The 22,038-nt window shown below is 41.1% G+C and overlaps 1 protein-coding gene across 3 annotated transcripts in view; it reads right to left on the bottom strand.

Moving 5' to 3' along the window:
• Nucleotides 1-22,038, bottom strand: part of SIL1 (SIL1 nucleotide exchange factor) — a 268,621-nt gene that overhangs the window by 76,720 nt on the left and 169,863 nt on the right. For all 3 annotated transcript variants that reach the window (XM_036750497.1, XM_036750495.1, XM_036750496.1), the window contains 2 exons: nt 17,104-17,197; nt 13,189-13,380 (listed from right to left, as the gene is read on the bottom strand). In XM_036750497.1, the coding sequence (XP_036606392.1) occupies nt 13,189-13,380; nt 17,104-17,197 (286 nt within the window). The remainder of the gene's footprint in view (nt 1-13,188; nt 13,381-17,103; nt 17,198-22,038) is intronic.

The raw sequence follows: 22,038 nt of genomic DNA, 5'->3' as shown, positions 1-22,038 counted from the left end.
AGAGAAATCAGGGAAGACAAGTCCCAGAAATGATGCAGAGTGAAGTGAGAAGAACCAGGAGAAGAATTTATACAATAAACACAATACTGTAAGGAAGAACAACTTTGATAGACTTAATAACTTAATAATTAGTGACTTGATAACCATGATTCCAGGGGGTGGATGAAGATTTATACTATTCACCTCCTGGCAGAAGTGATAGATTCAATATACAGAATGAAACTATATAGTCATTTGTTTTGTTAAATACACATTTTTGTTAGAAGAGTTCTGTGTGGTTTTTTCCCTCTTCACTTGGAAAGAGGCCAGAGGAAAGAAAATAAATGCTTGCTAATTGAAAAATTAAACTAATAAGTAAAGATTTTAGAATGCTGATTGACGCAATGAACAAGCAGAATTCCAAAGCATGTAACCAACTCCTGACAGGAGATAATGGCCTCAAGATGGAAAATGAGACATACATGGCAAACAAGGGAATTCATTATTACCCATCATGCCTATGGAGGGTTTTTTTTTCAATGTGGGAAGGGAGGTGGGAGAGCGAAAATGCTTATTAGATGGAAAAAGAAATACACATTTTAAAAAGAACTAACTATTTGGCCCAGGATAAGTTGCTTAGCATTCATTTTTTCAACTACTAAATGTGTTACCAATACTTGCTTTAATAGCACTCATGGGGTTGTTCTGTTGAGGAAAATGGTTCAGTTGCTGTATCGAAGGTATAGCTAGCATGCTTGTCAAAACCACAGGTGACATGAAGTTGGGGAGGAGAATTAAGACAATGGAATAACAGAAACAGTGATCCAAAAGGTTTTAGGTACAATGAATGTGCCAAATCTAATGAGAATGAATATGAAGTCCTACACTTGGGCTCAAAAAAATGCTATGTACAATTAAAGGTTGGGGCAAGTTTGATGTCTGCATGGCAATTCACGTGAAAATGACCTTAAGGGTCTAGCAGACTAAGCTCAGTCAATGGTAGCAACAACAAAGAAGAACGTGAATTCAGGCTGCATTAAAGGCTCAAATAAACAGAACGAGGCTTAGCTGCCTAGTACTGCCCTGGTTAGACCACGCAGGAATATCGTGGCACTCAGGAATGACAATGTCAAACCATAGCACGTCCAAACAAAAGTGAACAGAATGAAATGGGAAAAATATGATAACTCTGTTCAAGTATTCGAAAAGAATCTGTTATTTTCTGCTTAGTCTCACAGAGATAGGAGAAACAATGGGTATAAATTGCAGAAAGGTCGATTTAAGTTTGTCATTAGGAAAAATTCCCTAAGAGTTAGAGGTGCCCAGGAGTAAAATGAACTACGCCAGAATGGAGACATTCTCCTTTTATGGAGATCTTCAAGCAGAGCAGAGTCTGGAAGTTGTAAAGGAGAACCATGTTGAGGTCCGGGTTGGACTAGGTGACGTCCAGGATTCTGGGATTCTGTGACTGTCTGCTAATGCCGTACTGGAAGCTGACTCCAATCCATACATAGGCTGCTTCTTGGCACAACCAGGGCCAGGCTCAAGTCTTTCAATAGAAACTAAACTTATTTGTCCTACATTCTGGGTTGCTTCAAGCATGGGGGTCAATTAACATCCCGTGATGAAATAACAGATTTTTATTCGTAAAGGCCATTTGTTTTCTTCCAGGACAAAAGTTCACTTTAATGATGGAAAAGGGAGCCAAGAACTAGCCGCTATATAGACAGAAGCAGAGACAATGAATGGAAGCCTATGGGGCAGAGACAGACTTTGACAGCACCTAGAGAGCCCCGTGACTTTTCACCTTTCTACTTGTTTCAACAATCCGGCTAGCAGCTTCTGTGGGGGTGTAAGATCCACCCACAGCCAGCACCCAGAAAGCTGCCAATAGCACAGGTTCTTTTGTTCTGCTTAACTAAGGAAAGCAAAGTTAAGGGGTTAACAAGCTTACTTTAATTCAGCATACAAATATCATTCACTTAGTTCAGGGGAAAAAGCCAGCACCCTGAATTTCAGAGCAAATTACAAACAAAGTACAAACATCAACAGACAGACCCAATACAGATTCATAGTTACCAACATCTAGGTTCAGCCCGGGAGCTCAGAACAAGGGCTGGCCCAGAGTCACGCACCACCACTGCTTCGGGAATGAGCTCCAAAGAAGAGAAGTCCAACCCCTGGTTTTATATCTTTTTCAACGTCAGGGGTGAGTCACACATGCGACTCACCCACATGACCTAGAATCGCCACAAAGAGGCAACTTAAACCCACGTGGTCTAAAAGCCTCTGCTGTCCCAGACCTGTAAACTAGGCCCTCCCTGGAGTTAGCTCCACCTTGGGCCCCACCTTAGTTGCCAATCCACACCCACTAAGGTTTTACACCTAATAGGGGTTTGGGCCTGGGGCTTAGCACTTAATAAGACTCAATGAAACACACTGAATTACTCAAAGCAAACAAAAGCCAAACTCTTCAAGGGCACTTGTTGAACTAAGAGCCCATTTTGCTTACCAACACAAACTCCAAACACATCTATCAGCACAAGTTCGTAACTGATAGTATTCCCTACCTTACTCATAAAAGGATGAGGTTTCTAAGAACTTAACTTGAATCATTAAGGATCATTACATTTATACTAAATCTATACATTTAGGGGTACTTGGGATTTCTTAAGCCTCTACTCTTTTTTTGCCCTGAAAATTCCATTAAATCATCTTGGAAAGCAATTTGGAATTATGCAAATAAAGTGATTAAAATATCCATTCCCTTTTGAACCAAATATTTCATCACTGAGCTTATACCCCATGGAAGTCATCAATAAGAATAAAGTACTTTATACACTCCAAAATATTTATGGCAGCACTTTTTGTGACAGTAAGAAACAGAAACAAAGTAGATGTCTCTCAACTGGGAAAAGCTGGGGAAACTGTACATCAGGGCTGTCCAAAATGTGGCCCTCATGCTGCAGTACGATTCATGCAGCTCACCTACAAGCATAGAAATTTACAGAAATGCTTTAGTAAAGGAAGCCAAGCTACTGCAGAGGTCTCACTAAAATGGCAAATCAAAATATATTGTCTATTGTTCCAATAAAAACCTAAAGTTGGACAGCCCTGGTATACACGAATGTAATGGAATATTATTGCACTGTAAGAAATGATGTATGTGATGAATACAGAAAAGCATGGAAAGATCTATACGAACTGATGCAGAGTGAAGTAAGAAGAACCAAGAAAACATACATACGGCGACTACAACAATGTAAATGGAAAGAATGACTCACCAAAAAAAAAAAATCAAAAGTGACTATTATCAAACTATAAAGACAAACAGGAACTGAATGGAGAACTATGAGAAGGTGCCCATAACCTACCCCTCTGTGGAGGCAGGGGGTCTCCCAAGTGTTTCACATTGCATGTGTTCTGGGCCTTTTTAAAAGCAGCTGTGCTGATTTTTTTTCCTCTCTTGAACAATACTATTTGTTATATGGGATGGCTCTCTGGGAAGAAGAGAGGGAACTTTAGGATAACTAGGGTGATGTAATAAATAGAAAATGTCAACAAAAACTTATTTTTGAGGAAGTACCTGGGGCCATCCCTGGCTCAATACCCTCCCTAACTGTTCCTAACTCTCTGGCCTTTTCTACCTTGTCACCTAGTCCTTTCTCCCTCCAGGTTTTCCGGCTTCCTTTTGTATGTCTTCAACTGGTAAGTAAGCTCCTTGAGGATACAGACCATCTTTCTTTTTGCCTATATTTGTACTCACCATGCTTAGCATGGTGTCTGGCACAAAATAGGTGTTTAATAAATGCTTGCAGTTGTGACAGAATCTAAATGAAAGCAGTAACAATAATAAGAAGTAGGATTTACGGAGCGCTTTAAGGTTTGCAAAATGCTTCTCATGCTATTTCATTTGAGTCTCACACCAGCCCCTTGAGGTTGGTACTCTTATTAATCCTACAGGTAAAAACACACGAGGAAACGGAGGCTGAAACAAGTTTGGTGATTTGCCCAGAGTCACACAGGATTTGGTAGTAGAATGAACTAGGAACCAGACTCCAGATTCTCTATCCTACTTTTTTAAAATGTCTTTAGTCAAACAATAAACCATGAGCCACGGAGGGAATTTCTCCATCTCTGAGGAATCTACCAACAAAATTCTCAATCCACAAGCATCATTTTCGTCAGCCCAAGCTGCCCTTTTCATCTGGGTTTCATTGCAGATGTTTGACTATCTGGGTCACCATGTCTACTTTTGGTTAACAAAAGTCCACAGTGTGGGTGGCAACGTCCTAGAATAGAAGCCCGGGGCCCCAACACCCTCCGGTACCCTCCCAGAACAGATGAGAAAAAAGGGCTTGCCCAAGGTCAGGAAGATTACAAGTGGCAGATGCAAACACTCATCTCCTCATTCCAAACGCACCCATCTTTCCATTATATCCCTGCCCATTCCTTCAGTATCACAGAGTATTACTTCCAGTCCTTTTAATCATTCTGGTCACTCTTCTCTAGACATGACTGATTCATCAGAGTCCTTCAGGAATGATCACAGTATTCTGGAAATGGTCTAATCAGGGCAGAGTATAATGAAATATACATCAATATAGTCTAAAACCTCCACCTGGAGGCTTAGTGACAAGACTTAGTTTCTAGTTTGCAGGACTGCTTTAAAAATATTTTTTAATCAAATTAACTGCTCAAGATGAACAATCAGATCCAAACCCAAAGGCTGTTTCTCAGTCTTCATCCTGACTTACCCATCTATAAGAGCTATACCACTTAGCCACTCCCCATATTGCTTGACAATCTCTCCTCTCTTGGTGACTGACAATGAATTATCTATTATCCTGTTTCTCTTCCTTTTGGTCAGTCGCTCTGACTGGCTCTTCTTTCCCTAGATCACAAATGCAGATACTGTCTAAATTATTTTCCTCAGCTCTCTCCTCTCCCAACACTTTCTCTTTTAGCAGTTTAATACCACATAAGATTTCCAATTCATCCATGGGACTTGCCAACTGTCTTCCTATCTCTAGTCATGGACTGTCAACTGTCTAGTGGACCTCTCCACTCTGATCATAGATTAAAGGCCTCTGGTTCCCTGTGGAATCTTACAGGACTTGGAAGGAATCTGTATTTGTCTGATTGTAAGGAGTTCCTCTGAAACCAATTCCGCTGAGAGTCAAACAGAGAGGCCGTCACTGACCTTTAAGCTCTCTCTAGCCCATCCCACACAAAGCAGAGGACTAAAAGAGTAAGAAAATGGGTGACTACAACGAAACCCTTGTTAATCCATTCTCTTTCTAGCTAGATCTCCTAATTAAACATCACAAGTTTATTGGCCCCAATCTTCCTCTCACTTGTCTTTTTGATTTTCCCGACATAAAAGAAAGCGGAAGTCCGCAGTTACATCCTAGGGAAGATGGGTACTGTTGGGGGTAATACATATTTGTATAATACTTTAAGGTTTGCAAAAGTTTACAAAAACTTACCTACATAATCTCATCTGGTCCTTATCACCTTCCCCTAAATAGGTGTCAATTTTTGCTGTCTGTTTGTAGAACAGCTGCTACCTTTGTTTTGAACTAAAAACAACCACCACCACCACCTCCATGAGAGGGTCTATCTCAGAAAGTGCCTTCGGATTGACTACTGACTAAAATAAACTCCAGATTGTCAAAACTGCTCATATTTGTATACAGCTCATGTTTATCCTCAAACCAACACTGGGAGAGAGGGTAGGAACAGAGGTTATTTTGCCTCTTTTAAATATGTAGAAATAATCCTGAATGTTGTGTTTTTCCCAAAGTTACATTTGGAAGAGGCAAAACTAAAGTCCATGTGGCTTGCTTCTACTCTCTTTTTATGGAAAAAAATCAACAAAAAGAATAAAAGGCAGAGAGATATGAAACAAGGACAGAGCTACAGCCTGAGGAGAGAGATAAAGGGAACAACCAGGTTCCTGCCACCCTGGACCTGAGCCTGGGCAAGGAAGAACTGAATGCCAAAGCAGAAATTATGATCACCTTGGAGATTAAAAAATGGCCACTCACTCCACCTTACACTTAATGATTAGAAAGAAGAGGAAATTCACTCGGTCTGGCCCGTATCCTCATTTTAAAGAGAGAGATTTCAAAGGGATCAAGCCATGATGTTTCTAGAAGAGGAGTCAGGAGAAGTACAGACAGCTACCAAGAAAGAAATTCTAAAGATAGAAACCAAAGTGATTTTAGAGAAGGATGAAAAGGCCTCAAGGAAGACCAGTAGACATAAAGAGAATTTCATGACCAGCTTAAAATTACAAATGTGTATAACCTTTGACCTGGGCAATACCATTTCTAAGCCTATATATTCCAAGGAGGTAAAGTGACAGATAGGTACCATACACACCAAAATATTCACAGCAGTCTTCTTGGTAAGAGCCAAAAACTGATAACAAAACAGTTTCCAAATAACTAATAAACAGCAGATCAAATAACAGTATATAAACATAACAGACTATCACTACACACACAAAACGTAAAGATGAAGAATTCAGAGAAACACTGAAAGACTTGTATGAAATGAAGGAAAACGCAGAAGGATGAAATGAGAACAATATGTAAAAGGACTATAATAATGTCAAAAGAAACTAAAAAAAGAAATAAAATTCAGATTACACACAGCGCCTAATTTAGTTCCAGAAAATGGTGATTAAACATCCTTCCCTCCTTTCCACGGAGGGGCAGACGGTCCCATCTGCCATCAGTTTTCACTGATGTGTTAGTTTTGCTTGCTTTGTTATAAGAGAATGGTCTCTGAGGAGGGGTGCTTATTGGAAAATGACACAGATGTAAAACAAAACCAAACAAAAAGAATCAGTAAAACATTTTCTTAAAAGATGGAAGGGGAAAAAATAAATTTTATAGCTAAATAAGCACCACGTATTGAAATAGCAAATGTGTAGTACAATATAATAAAATAGCGCCCTACGTGGTATAAAAGACAAAATGGGAGCTAACTGAAAATTAGTACAAAAGAATAGAAAGTGCTGCCAGAATAACATGAGGAAGAGCCATTCCACAATAGTTAGATGGTCACAGACAGGAAAGAGTTTTCAAAAGAACTGCAAATAACTATATTAAAAAAATACTCCAAATTACAATATTGTTACTGTGGTTCAGTCATTTTTCAGTTGGATATGACACTTCATGACGCCATCTGGGGTATTCTTGGCATGGATATTGAAGTGGTTTGCCATTTCCTTTCTCCAGCTCATGCAAGAGATGAGGAAACTGAGGCAAACAGTGTTAAGTGACTTGCCCAGGGTTACACAGCTAGTAAGTGTTTGAGGCCATATTTGAACTCAGGAAGATAAGACTTCTTGACTTCAAGCCTGGCACTCCATCCACTGCACCACCTAACTGCCCCAGTAAGGACAATAACAAATAAAGGCAAATTTGAGGTTCTTGCTTCATATTTATCAAACTGGCAAGCATGAGAAAGGCCAGAAATAGTCATGTGGCACTTTAAAACACTGTTGGAGGACGCTGTGAATTGGATGGGTCTAACCTTTCTGGAAAGCTATTTGAAATCATATCAAGAAAACCCTCTGAACACTTTATACCTCCTGCATCAATAATCCCATTAATCTGAAAAAGCCCAAATAAAGTGAATGACAAAAAAAAGTGCCATATTACCAAAATCTATGTAGCAGCATTTTTTTTTTGTGGCCATCATAAATAAGGTATCCAAAGACTGGGGAATAGCTGAACAAATAGTGGTATAATATTCAGATAAGGTGATTGTCACAGCAGCTTGATCCTGTTAAAACTCTGTGTTGGAAGTCAAGCAGAAAGAACATCCTCTGAAACCTTTAACAAGGGCTTGAAGTTTTCCCAGCATAAGGCCCAATGTCCCTTCTGCCACAGATTTTTAGCCCTGAAAGTAGGTTGAGTTATAGAGCAGATCTGCACAACTTGGCAGTAGGGGTCAACACTGAAATAGGCTAAACCTCTGGCTACAGATGGGTTTTTAGAGACAGACTGATGGTGGTTGGTTGCCGTGGGTCATGAGACAAACAGGAGAGAGTACAGTGGCAACCTACCCATCAAGCTACACGGTGGGCATGATAGTCACTAGTGAAAGGCAGGTTAAGCAGGGCACAGACAAAGCATTTGTTACATTTTTACTTTCTTTTACATCCTCTACATTTTTTCACAGGTGGCCTGAAATCATTTGGTGGGCCAGGCTATATGTTGTGCAGGCCTGTTACAGGATCTCCCTTCAACTTCTGTTTGGCCCTCACTGGGAAAATGGTCATTATTATACTATACAAAATGAATATAAGGAATTCAGAGAAACATGGCAAAGCTGTTATGAATGAAGGTAGAACAAAAAATGTAGAAACAGCAGAACTGTATACAATTAATAAGTATTTATTAAAGTTCCACTGTATGCCAGGGACTGTTACAGGTGCTGGGGATACAAATACAATCCAAATTATGGTGAACTTACATTATAGAAGGAAAGACAAGGAGATATGCATGCATTCAGAATAACTATACAGTAAATAAATATAAATTAATACAAAGTAGCAGAATACAAGGAAATTGGGGGTTCAGGAGAAATGGTACAGAAAGTGGTGCTTGGGCTACGCCTTGAAGGGAAAGAAGGATTCTATGAGGAGGAGGAGGTGAGAACGAAGTATATTATAGCTTTGGAGAAGAGCCTGTACGCAGACAAAAAGTTGGGAGCCAGAGAGAGAGGAGGGAGAGAAATAGAGTTTGGCTGAATCCCCAGCGTGGAGTGGAAGTAACATACAATGAAGCCATAAAGTCAGGTTGGGGAAAGGTTAGGAAGGATTTTAAAAGGTAAACAAGTTTTATACCCACTTAAACTTACTGAGTAGGACAGTAAACTCGTCACACCTATGCTTAAGGAAAATCACTTTGGTAGCCATGAGGAAGATAGGACGACTCAGGAGAGCCTTGGGGAAGAACACCAACAAGAAGGTTACTAGAGTAATCAAGGCAGGAGCTGAGCCTGAATCAAAGCATTAACAGTGTGAGTGGAAAGGAGTCAAATGGAAATGTTAATGTAGAAATGGCAAGAAATAGACACATGAGGCAAGGAGAAGTGAGGAGTGAAGGAAAACAAGATTAGAAATCTGGGCAGGGGTGGAGCCAAGATGATGGCTCTCTCCTGAATCCCTCCAAACACCTGTAAAAATGACTCTAAACAAATTCTAGAGCTACAAAACCCACAAAATAACAGAGGGAAACAAGTCTCCAGCCCAAGATGGCCTGGATGGTTGCAGGAAAGGGTCTATCGCACTGTGCTGAGAGTGGAGCACAGCCCAGCATGGGCCATGCCAGGACAGACCAGGCAGAGAGTAGAATCACTGAGCTTTAGCAGTTACCAGACTTCTCAACTGACAAATGCTTAGTATTTGTCTTTAAGACAACAAACTTCTGGATCTGGGTGAGGGAAGTGCCCGGACTGGCCGCAGGCCTGGGAGGTGGAGGGGGCTGCAGCAACAGCAGCAGTTGTGGTTACTTCCAGCCCCAGGCCCACAGAGTGGGGGAAATCAAGCAGCTGATCAGAGTGGGAGTGCAAGGAGCGCTTTGCTGGAGCTGAGGCAAGGTTCTCTTGCTTTGCCCTGCCTGGATCTGGGTTGCAGTCCTGGTTGGTGGTTCTTGTGGGAGGAGGAGCACTGGTGTGGCAGAGCTCTGTGGTGGCTGTGGAGAGGGAGTCCTCCTGGTGGTTACATGTCAGAAAGGAGTACCTGCACTCACAGACCAGAGCACAGGCCAGGAGAGGAGCATCATACCACCTCAGAATAGAAGAAGCTCTGAAAACAGCAGCACAAAACCCCTGAAGCTTGGGACAGAGCACGCTCCACTCTGGAAGGAGTCATACCCTGACAAAAAGCTCAAGGGTCAAGTAGTTGGCTGGGAAAATGAGCAAGCAGCGCAAAAGGTCTCAAGACTATAGAATCTTTCTTTGGTGACAAAGAAGATCAAAACATACAGCCAGAAGAAGTCAACAAAGTCAAAGAGCATACATCAAAAGAGTCCAAGAAAAATATGAATTGGTCTGAGGTCATGGAAGAGCTCAAAAAGGATTTGGAAAAGCAAGTAAGAGAAATAGAGGAAAAATTGGAAAGAGAAACGAGAGTGATACAAGAAAATCATGAAAAACAAGTCAATGATTTGCTAAAGACGACCCAAAAAATACTGAAGAAAATAACACCTTAAAAAATAGACTAACCCAAATGGCAAAAGTGCTCCAAAAAGCCAATGAGGAGAAGAATGCCTTGAAAGGCAGAATTAGCCAAATGGAAAAGGAGGTCCAAAAGACCACTGAAGAAAATACTGCCTTAAAAATGAGATTGGAGCAAGGGGAAGCTAGTGACTTCATGAGAAATCAAGATATTATAAAACAGAACCAAAAGAATGAAAAAATGGATGACGATGTGAAATATCTCATTGGAAAAAACACTGACCTGGAGAATAGGTCCAGGAGAGATAATTTTAAAATTATTGAACTACCTGAAAGCCATGATCAAAAAAAGAATCTAGACATCATCTTTCAAGAAATCATCAAGGAAGACTTCCCTGATTCTCTAGAGCCAGAGGGTAAAATAGAAATTGAAAGAATCCACAGATCGCCTCTTGAAAAAGATCACAAAAAGAAAACTCCTACGAATATTGTCACCAAATTCCAGAGTTCCCAGGTAAAGGAGAAAATATTGCAAGCAGCCAGAAAGAAACAATTTGAGTATTGTGGAAACACAACCAGGATAACACAAGATCTAGCAGCTTCTACATTAAGGGATCAAAAGGCTTGGAATATGATATTCTGGAGGGCAAAAGAGCTAGGATTAAAACCAAGAATCACCTACCCAGCAAAACTGAGTATAATACTCCAGGGCAAAATATGAACTTTCAATAAAATAGAGGACTTTCAAGTATTCTCGATGAAAAGACCAGAGCTGAATAGAAAATCTGACTTTCAAATGCAAGAGTCAAGAAAAGCATAAAAAGGTAAACAGGAAAGATAAATCATAAGAGACTTACTAAAGTCAAACCGTTTTGTTTATATGATATTTGTAACTCATGAGACCTTTCTCAGTATTAGGGTAGTTGAAGGGAATATACATATATATACAGACAGAGGGCACAGGGTGGGTTGAATATGAAGGGATGATATCTAAAAAAAAAATAAAATTAAGGGGTGAGAGAGGAATATATTGGGAAAAGGAGAAAGGAAGAGATAGAATGGGTTAAATTATCTCAAATAAAAATGGCAAGAAAAAGCAGTTATAAGGACAGAATAACATACACATTCAATTGGGTATCTTACCCTACAGGAAAGTAGGGGGAAAGGGGACAAGGGGGGCAATGATAGAAGGGAGGGCAGACTGGGGGAGGAGGTAGTCAAAAGCAAACAGTTTTGGAAAAGGACAGGGTCAAGGGAGAAAACTGAATAAAAGGGGACAGGATAGGATAGAGGGAAATACAGTCTTTCACAACATGACTATTATGGAAGTGTTTTGCATAATGATACATGTGTGGCCTATGTTGAATTGCTTGCCTTCTCAAGAAGGGTGGGTGAAGAGGGAAGAAGGGAAAGAATTTGGAACTCAAAAAATTCTAAAAACAAATGTTTAAAAAAAAGTTGTTTTTCATGCAACTGGGAAATAAGATATACAGGCAATGGGGTATAGAAATCTATCTTGCCCTACAAGAAAGTAAGGGGAAAGGGGGTGTCGGGGTGGGGAGTGGGGTGATCGAAGGGAAGGCAGACTGGGGAAAGGGGCAATCAGAATTTATGCCATGTTTGGGTGGGGAGAGGGTAGAAATGGGAAGAAAATTTGTAACTCAAAATCTTGTGGAAATCAATGTTGAAAACTAAAAATATTAAATTAAAAAAAAAGAAATCTGGGCAAATGGAACAACCATGGTGCCTTCAACAGAAATACAGTTATCCTTTCCACATCATGGCTTTTCCCATTGATGTTTTGAAATATCTTGGGTGGGCATAAGAAATTAAATGGGAATTTTGGGGGAGTTTTGTGGAAGCCACAGACGACACAGAAAACGTTTAGAAACTCAGAAATGCATAAAATATATGTGTAATATCATATAATATCAACATAGTTTATCTTTTAATACCTTAATAATTCAGACTTCTTCTCTGGTACAAAGGGAGGGCCAAAAAGTTTCACGAAGATTTTCCAGATTGCGGGGTACTGTGGCCCTAGCCCCGCTCCCCCAAGATGTGGAAGCGATAACTATAGTAAAGTTTGGAAGAAGGGTGAGTTCTCTTTTGAACATTTTGGGTTTGGGCTATCTCTCAGATATATATATCCAATGACTACAAATACTAAAAGCCCACTAAACTCTGATTAAACGCATTGCCCAATTCAGTTTCCAAAAGAACAGATGATGAAACACACTCTCTTCTCTTGGTAGAGATGTGGGAAACGGCATGCACACAATATCACAGGAGTTGTCAGACAGTTTGTCTTTGTCACTCAGTGTCAACCTTTTTTTTTTTACAGGGAGCGTTCAGTGGTAGAGATGGAAGGTGTATGCTATAAAGGACAAACTGGAAAAAGGGGAGATTTGAAGACCAATTAAACAGGTGATAAGGACATGAACTAGGGTAGTGGCGTTTAAGTGGAGAGAAAGGCACCAATGTGCCAGATATTTCAAAAAGAGGTAACATTAAGCCTTGGCAATGGACTGGTTACAGAGAAGGAGGTTAAAGAAGAGTGGAAAATCCCTCCAAATTCTATTTAATTATCTCAACAAATCTTTTCTTTCTTCTTTTCTTTAAATATTTTCTTTTTTTTTTCAATTACATGTAAAAACAACTTTTAACACTGATTTTTTTTTTTAAAATGCTGAGTTCTAAATGCTTTCCTCCCTCCCTTCTCCCCTCTCTGAGACAGCAGTCATTTTGATATAGGTTATATATATTCAAACAAATCTTTGATTGGGATCACATATTCTAAGTGTGACTTCCCCTTGGCCAGCTCTTCACATACCCCATGACAGCCCCAATAGCAAGAAGGCCACACTTCAAAGCACAAAAGCTTTGTCTCTGACCCTTCTGAGTAAAAACATGCCATATACTTGGATGGTAGCAATGACACAGGCCTATTCAGGATGGACTGGGGAACTGACTTCAGAGATTACCATTCAATACATTTTGCTTCCTCACCTGATGGACATAATATTCCAGGTCATAGAGAGCCATTATCTTCTCTTCCAGGGTGGTGCTAGAACTGTTGAACTGGTTGATCAGCCGAACCATAATCTGGAGGTCACTCTCGATGACAACATTCAAAGCTTCGAAGTCTTTCTTCAGATCTTCAATAGGGCGGAAACGTCGTCTGACCTCTTCCTGTTGGGCCTAGGGAAAAAAATATAAGGACACAGACAAGCTGAAGGAGAATTAGTTCAAATTCATCAGTTCCAGAGGGGTTCTGCATATCTGTGTAAGAGAGGGCACAAGGAAGAGCATGAGAGTGTGAGGAAAGGCTGTGAAGGAAGAGGGCAGGTGGGGAAGGGGGTGAAACTGTAAGAGAGAATGGAAGTCAGGGAGCAGGTATTTAAAAGTTCCTGAAGCTTTAATAGTAGCAGCTAATTTTACAGTTAAGAAAATACTTGCTTAGATAAAAGTAAAAAGTAAATGTTGTGTAAGTAAAATGACCAAGCTTGGCCCTGGAGAAGAGTTGAGAAAATGCCCCTTGCTCCCTTCACTGCAAGGTGGGGGACAATTGGCGTGGAATACTGAATACTGTGGATAGTGTCAGCTATAATCATTGTGTCGGATAAATTTACCAAACTGGTTTGTTTCTGCTTTCTTTTTTAATCTGTTACAAGGGATGGTTCTCTTGGTAGGGGCAGGGAGGGATATATTTGGAAACAGATGTGACAGTTTTAAAAAGGTATAAATTATCTTGTCAAGTATTTCCTTCACAACAACCCTTGATGCCCACAAGGTTCAGGACCTGCCTGATTCTACACTTTCTGAAACTCTAAATTTTTCCACTATGTCCAGGCAAGAGGACCCCAGGAACCAACCTCCATACACTCAGACATTTATAATCTATTTGGAAGAACTTCCAAAAAGGGCCTCTGATTTGCAGGCTCAAAAAGTAGCAACCACGTCCTTATGCAAGTCTTCTAGGACAGAGAACGGACCCTCCCCATTCCTGCAGTTGCCAGCACGTGATTTCTAAGTGTAAATGGTTACTCAGATCTGAGATTAGCACACTGGGCTCTTCATGAGATTTCTGGGATGCCAATGGTCAGAAAGCCTAAACTTCAATCTCTGCTCCATATCTGTATTCCCACCTGACACAAGAAGTTCTTAGGGGAGCCTGGGAAAGAAAAAACTGTGGGCAGAGAGAGCTGTCAAGAGTGGGAACAATTTACTGATGAAAAATAAATCACCGTCATTACTGTCACAGGTGTACAATTTGGATGACTTTGAAATGGCTAAATTACTGCATGTACTGTACCCAAATCCCTAATAATCTACACTCACCTCTCCCCATATATGCACACAAAGTGTTTCTGAGATCAAGTTATGCTGTTACGTGGGAAAAGGCCTTTAATTGAATATTTCAAACTTGTGATAGGCCCTATTTTTCATTCCAATTGTAGAAGATAGCATTCACAAACTCTGAAAGGATGCACTAGGTTTTGTCTCAAATAGTAGGGCCCCTACGATCCGAAAAAAAATCAAAAGCCATAGATATTTAGAAAATCAGGATGATGAGAAGCAATCAGCTACAGATGCCTCATCTCTTACCTATGATGTTTTCTCCCACCTACTACAAGCACCCTTTGGGAGCAGCATCCAAAGGGAATGAAAGGGCCCAACTGAAAAAAAGAACATGCTCTTTGCAAAGAAAATGACTCTGCAGACTTCCGTATTTTTCTTCCCTAGGCTCAAACCCAGCCCTGAGGATTGTCTGTAACAATGTGGAGTCACAGGTGGACAGGCTGGATAGGGAACTGGACATCTCTCGTGGGTCATATGCCAAGCCATGAGCCGCAACTGCTCAGCTTTAAAAACCAAGGTCCTTGTGACAGCAACCAACTCCCCTGTGGGGGAAAAAACAGCTAACTGATAAAATACTCCCAAAACACAAAGCCATGCAAATAACAGAGACAAAGGTATTAAGAGTGTAAGAGATAAGACTTAATATTAACAATCCAAAATCCTCCTGGGAAGTGAGAATCTCTGGAAAGGGAAGGATAAGTCTTCGAGCATATTAAAACTCTACAGAATGGAACGAAGCTCCTGACTTTTTTCAAAATCACATTCAGCAGTAACTTCCTCATTTGGCAAGATATTAACATCATCACTGTTAAAGGCAAATGCAAACTTGTATTTGACCATGGATATTCCAAAACTCTTTACACTGGAGTAAGGACACTCAGCCCATCTACTGGGTAAATCAGTTTCTCGTTCTGAGTCAGCTAGAAAGCGTAGTAGATTATTCACTGGGCCTGGAGTCAAGAATACTGGAGTTCAAATCCAGCCTCCTACACTAGTTATGTGACCTTGGACGAGTCATTTAAGTTCTGTCTGCCTCAGATTCATCTGTCAAATGGAGGTGATAACAGTAGGTACTTCCCAGGATTGTGAGATCAAGTCCCTTCCCCCTTCCACATCTCATTGTCTGTAAAGTCGTGGACTGTTCTCTAAGATAGAAAATATTGTGGTTCTATGTACCAGTTTTGAGAAACTGAAAGTAAAAGATTAGAGTTCAAATCCTGACACCACAAGAATCCTGGGAGTAGGCAGCATGATCTACCCCCAGGAGAGACAGCTGCTTTCTCACTCTCAGAGCCAAAGCAGACAAATTCTCATATTCCATGCTCAGCACAAACCTCAGACACAAGTGGTCGCTTGGAACAAAATGGCGAGAAGAAACCAAATGGAACAGACCTTATGTTTAAGGAGGTTATCTTCAAGTGGGAAAACAGCAACAGAAATTTTTAAGACTTTTTAAAAAAATTTTAAACTAACCTTCCGGCCACGAATGGATCATATGAAGTAGGCAAGGGAGAAGCCAATTCCAAAGAAGAAGATATTTGGATACTAGAAAGGATGCAGTAGGTGGACAAGTTTTTGATTTATAAGACAGGCCTAAATCAGGTACAATTCATTCATGTTTTCAAGGGCAAGAGAGTGAATGTATGGAGGGGGAGAGAGTCTGAGGAGCAAGATCAAGCCCAGGCTTTTGGCTTGGGATCAGGCCGAGTCTTCAGGATCTGCTGGGGCCTTTCTCTGCATTGACAGCCTATGCTCTTCACCAGCTGCACAGCTTGCCTGCTGAGGTTACTGCTTCATGCGGAATTCAGAGGCTTCCTTATTCTTTTTGCCATGCACCCCCCCCCCCACCTCCTGCCGACACACCCATCCATCTGTATCCTCTAACTCTGCCTTTACACCTGCCTCTCCCTCAGTCCCCTTGGCTTTAAGAAGCACTCCTGAGGACTTACAGGCCGAAGGTAACCTGAACCAGACATAAATGACAAGGGACTTAAGCTCGCATTAAGCAGTTTATTTCCCTGATTGGGTGTATGACTGAAAGTACAACCCTTCTCACCTCTGAGCCTCAGTTTCTACACCCATATAATGGGAAGCTGGCCTACACCCTAATTCATAATACAGGAATTTTATGAGGATGCCATTTCCAAAAACTTTCCCAAATCTATACATTTTATTTTTTGCTGACCTGGCATTAAGTATTACATAAATTATATGAATTACTCTTTGATTGTTCTTATTTGCTGATTTTTTTCCTTGACTGGCCCTGTGATTTCATCGGTACAAAAGGCTCTCAATAAGATGTTCACCCAGACATTGAGAGGTTAAGTGACTTACACAGAGCCACAATGCCAGCACATGTCCGAACTCTAAGGCCAACCACCTATTCACTAGAACACACTGCCTCATTTCTTATTGTTGCTGCCCTTACTAGTGGTGGGTGGGAGCAGTGGTAGTAATAGACACCCATGATGCTTACGATGGCTTGGGGAGAATGGGGTGAATCCTGCTTCCAAAACAAAACCAGAATGAGCTTCAATGGAATCCTGGGGGGAAAACACATACCTTATCTTCCTTTTCAGCCCCTGCTCCCTCTTTGAATTTTTCAAGAGCGCTCTTGAGGTCCTCAGTTGTGAAACCATGTGTGTTGAGGTCCAACCTAACAAAATATAATCCCAAAGTTAGTCAGAAGGGGCCATTTCCCTATAGAAAGGAGGCCCACTGGGGAGCTGTGCCAGGCTTCATCTGCTACCCATCACACCCAAGGGTTCAAAGGCAAGGGGGAGGGGAAGAGCCAAGCGACCACTTCCGACCTGGAGACACCCAGGGTGCACTTCACACTATGCTCTATCGCATTCGAGATGATCGACTAAGGGAGTCATGTGGACCCCCTCGGGTTGGTATTAAGTGCCGTATAAATTAGTCCCTAGGTGTTATTTACAAATAGCACAGACCAGTGACTCCTTAAATGATGGGTGCACATACGGCAAATATTAAACGGTATAACGATCACTCTGATATCAACTTCCAAATGGTTTTATGACCTGTTGTTTCCCTTTTTATTTGTCAAGCACATACTCTCAATGGCTAAAAGGCAAAGAGCTGACTGAAAGCGGGATAAGCATTCATGTGCACGAGAGTGGATCTGGGAAGAAAAGGAGAGCAAATACAATCCCAGATTTAACCCAGAGGAATTTTTTTAATATACTTCTTTTCTTAACATTCGTCATTATCTTATAAGAAGATAATGTTCACTGATACATATTAAGTCAGATCATTTTTGTCTCAAGCAGCTTATATTCTAATGGTTGAGACTACATATACAAATCAATTATGTCAGGGTGTTTCTAGTACATTCTGCTGGTTGAAACCGAAAATTTAGTTTAGAAGCTTCTTTAATTCCTTCACAAGCTACTGGAACCCCATCACTTTCGCTCATGGAACCCTGCCATGAAATAAGTGGGATGGGGTCATCCAAAAGGAGACATAAGGAAGGGTATAGTTAACAAAGAAAGAAGGGATGGGAGCAGGTGAAAAATTACATCAGACAGATGGATACAGTCCCAGACTGATGCCTGCTATTCCTTCCAGACATTCCTAAGTTCTATTTCTCCAGAGAAAGGCGTCCAAGAAGCTACCATGGCAAGACTACCCAGATGGCAATGGGTCACAACTCTACGCATGAGAATCAGGGAAAAATGGTGATCTGTACAATTTACATCCCTCCAGGTCAGAACAGCAGCAGACTAAGTCCTGATCCTGGCTCTGCTCAGTGATATGAAATCTTAGGAATACCTGTGGCCTTCATTTGTGGAGAAGGAGATCACGAAAGGGAGATGGAGTCATTCGAGAAGCTATTACTGGGCCTATGGTCCAAGCAATCCATTGATAAGAAAGTCCTCCTATGCACCAAAATATTGATAGCAGCACTTTTTGTGAGAGCTACGAATGGGAAACAAAGTAGACGTTCACCAACTGGGAAATGGTTAAACAAACTGTGGTACACGGATGTAATAGAATATTACGGTGCTATAAGGAGTGATGAATGTGATGAGTACACAGAAGCATAAAAATGTCTATGTGAAGTCAGCAGTGCCAAGAAAATAACATACACAATAAGTGTGACAATGGAAAGAAAAACAACTCACAAAATCAAAAGTCAATGTAGCAAACTTATCAAGATCAAGCATGACTTAAAGAAAAGATATGATACTCCCAAGCCATTTATACGAGTGGGAGGGCCACGGGGGTTACATGTGTTTTGTGACTTTTTCACTGTATCGATCAATTGTGTTGATTTTTTTCCTCTTCTCTCTTTTTAAAAATCTTTTACAAATGATATTTGTTATATGGAACAGCTCTGTGGGAGAAGAGGGAGAGTTACTGGGGAAAACGATGATGATACAAAACACAAAAGACATCAATAAAAACTTACTTAAAAGAAACGATGTTGAAAGAAACCCTACTAGACATCATGAAAAATAATCTCTATAGAAAAGTGCCCTGGAGCTGAGCCAAGTTATGACCACTCAACTCTGAAGGAGAGAGGCAGAGACGACGAACTTGCCAACAGTTCTCATTTGAGTTAAATGGATAGATGGCAGATTTTTCTAACAGAGGAATGAAGGAAAATCCAGTACCAAGGATAACATATTAGCCATCGCTTGGGAAAGACTGAAAACTACATCACAGGCTAATTCCCATTTAAAAATTTTCAGAAGATGGGGAACTGGTCCACAGACTCACTGTCCTCACAATCCAAGAACTGATGACTAAGAGAAAGCCTCTCTCGATTGGCCAAAGCAGCAGGATTCTAATCTAGGCTTTACCTCTCACTCGCTGTGACACCCCTCCAATCCATTCCCTTCTTTTGGCATCAGGTTCCTCACTAGCAAAATGAGGAACGTGCACGTGGTGGTGTCGGATGTTCCTTCCAACTCTAAGATACCATGATTCCTCTCACAGCACTAAACTTAGAACGAGGAAAGCTGAATCCTGAAATCACACCAGTCTTGTCCTGCTTTGTATCTTTAAGCAGAATATTTAACCATTATGGCTTTCATTTTCCTCTGCCTCCAATTTCCATGGGAATTTTCAGGACCTAGGCAGGAAACAAACATCAGGAGCAAAGCCATAGATTCAGGAAAATACATTGTTTTTATACATGTGGGATGATGATCCAGAAACACAGGATTGGTTTCATCTTCAATCTTTTCCTGTAACACTTCTCCACCTTCCGGCTCCCTCCTGATGGCACCAGTTCTTTGGCTCCCCCTTACAACTGTGGCTACAATACCTCCCATCCCCCTGATGCTTCCTGGTCATGGTGGAGGAATCACTCCCCAATGCCCTACCTTCACTCAGGAACCTCTCCTCTCTGGAGGATCACTCAATCCAAGACTGGGCTCTACCCAATGGAAATTCTACCAGTAGGTGTTCGCTGACCTCCAGGATACTCCTCTTCTTTCCTCAGTAAGTTCAGTGCCTGGCTCACAGTCCTTCTCTCCTCCACGACTCCTGTTCTCATACTAGAGAACGTCAATGTACAACCCACATGCCTGACTCCAATCTTCAACATCCTAATCTAGTTCGATTTACTCATTTCCCATGATGTACTCTTAGCTAGAGATGATCACACTCTTCATCTGTCCTCTCTCACAGATGTACCACCTCCATGCTTATGGAAACGAGTTCTGAAATGGGACAATCTGAGGCAATCTGTTGCCACTTACCTCTATCTACATTGTAAATGTTACTGGTAATTCCTCAACCCCTTAGTTCCTTCCAGGTCAACAAGTCCTACACTGGCTACAATCCCCTCCTTAACTATCTCGAACCCTAGATAAAACAGCTCAACTCTACACCACCCTCTTCTCTCAAGCTCTACCATCCATATTACCCTAACAAGCCTCAGTTTTGGATTATTCTCACCACTGCCTTCCCTCCTAGGTACATGCTGGTGAATGAGGATGAAGAAAATCAAAAGGCCACATAAATGGCTCTACTACAAATGTTTATGTTACATAACCTCGACTGAGTTTATACTGTAGCAAGGCAATCCTTAACACCTCTCTAATGACCTCTCCTACTCAGCGTAGTAGCTTTGCCAAACCCTTCATCCCTCCTCAAGCCTCCCACAGCTGGCTCCCCTCTCCTTCTCAACTGAGAATCTTGCCACAAATTTCACTTAAAAATGGAGGACATTCAATGAGAGCTCTCTTCTCAACTCTTCCTCATTTCACATCACTCTGATGCCTTCCATACTTTCTCTTCTTTCACTCCCGCAACACATGAAGAGATGGTCCTTCTCCTCTACACGCACACAATCCCATTCCATCTCATCTTCTCCAACAATATTTATCCCTCTATCATTCCCACCCTTTCATTTATCTTCAATCTCTCCTGGTTTATTGGCTGCTTGCCAACTGCTTATAAACATGCTTATGTCTCCCCCATCCGCAAAAAGTCCTCATCAGATCTATCAATCCTGGCTGGTTATCATCCTATCTCTCTTTACCCTTTTGTGGAGAAACTCCTTGAGAAGGCCACTCTGCAGCAAGTACCTCCACTTCCTTTCTTCTCTCTTATCTCCACAGTATGGGTTTCAATCTTATCATTAGACCTAAACTTCTCTCTAAAGTTACCAGGAGTGATATCTTATTTGCCAAATCCAGTGGCCTTTTCTCAGTCCTTATGCTTTTCAGCTCCTCTGTGGCCTCTGACAATGTTGAACACACTCTATTCCTTGATGTTCTCTTTACGTTTTTGTAACACTATTACCTGGTTCTCCTCCTATTTATCTGGACACTCATTCTTAGTCTCTTTAGCTAGATCTTTAAGTAGGTTGGGACTGCTAAAAGTGGATCTTGCCTAAGACTCTAACTTGGGCTCTCTTCTCTTTAACTTCTCTATTATTTTACTCGGAGATCATGTCAGTTCAATTCTATGTAGGTGATTCTCTCGTCTACTTATCCAGACCCAAACTCTCACATCTCCAACAGCCACTTACATATCTTGAATTAGATGTCCTCAAAGATATCTTAAACTCAACATATCCAAGACTGAACCTTTTATCTTTTCCCCAAACCCTCCCCCATCTTCCAAACTTCCTTATTTACTGTCAAGGGTACCACCATCCCCTCAGTCACCGAGGCTCACAATTTAGATGCCAACCTCAATTCTCTCTTATCAACACCACCCATATAACAAATATGCTCCCTTCTCTCCTTTGACAATGCCATCACCTTCTTATGGGCCCTTGTTATCTCATACCTGGACTACTGCAATAGCCTTCTAGTTGGTCTCCCTGCCTCAAATCTCTCCCTTCTCCAATCTATGAGGTATCAAACCGATCCTCCTAAAGCATAAGTCTGACCATCGGTCATTCTCCTATTCAATAAACCCTAGTGGTTCCTTATCACTTCGAGGAAATCCTGTTTGGCATTCACAACACCTCATAACCTGGCCCCTTCCTAACTTTCTGGTCTTCTTATATTCTAC

This window comes from Trichosurus vulpecula, chromosome 3 (genome assembly GCF_011100635.1).
Source record: "Trichosurus vulpecula isolate mTriVul1 chromosome 3, mTriVul1.pri, whole genome shotgun sequence".
In the NCBI taxonomy this organism is placed as follows: Eukaryota; Metazoa; Chordata; class Mammalia; order Diprotodontia; family Phalangeridae; genus Trichosurus; species Trichosurus vulpecula.
Note: the sequence above shows the minus strand (reverse complement) of the source record. Positions and strands in the feature narration are given on the sequence as shown.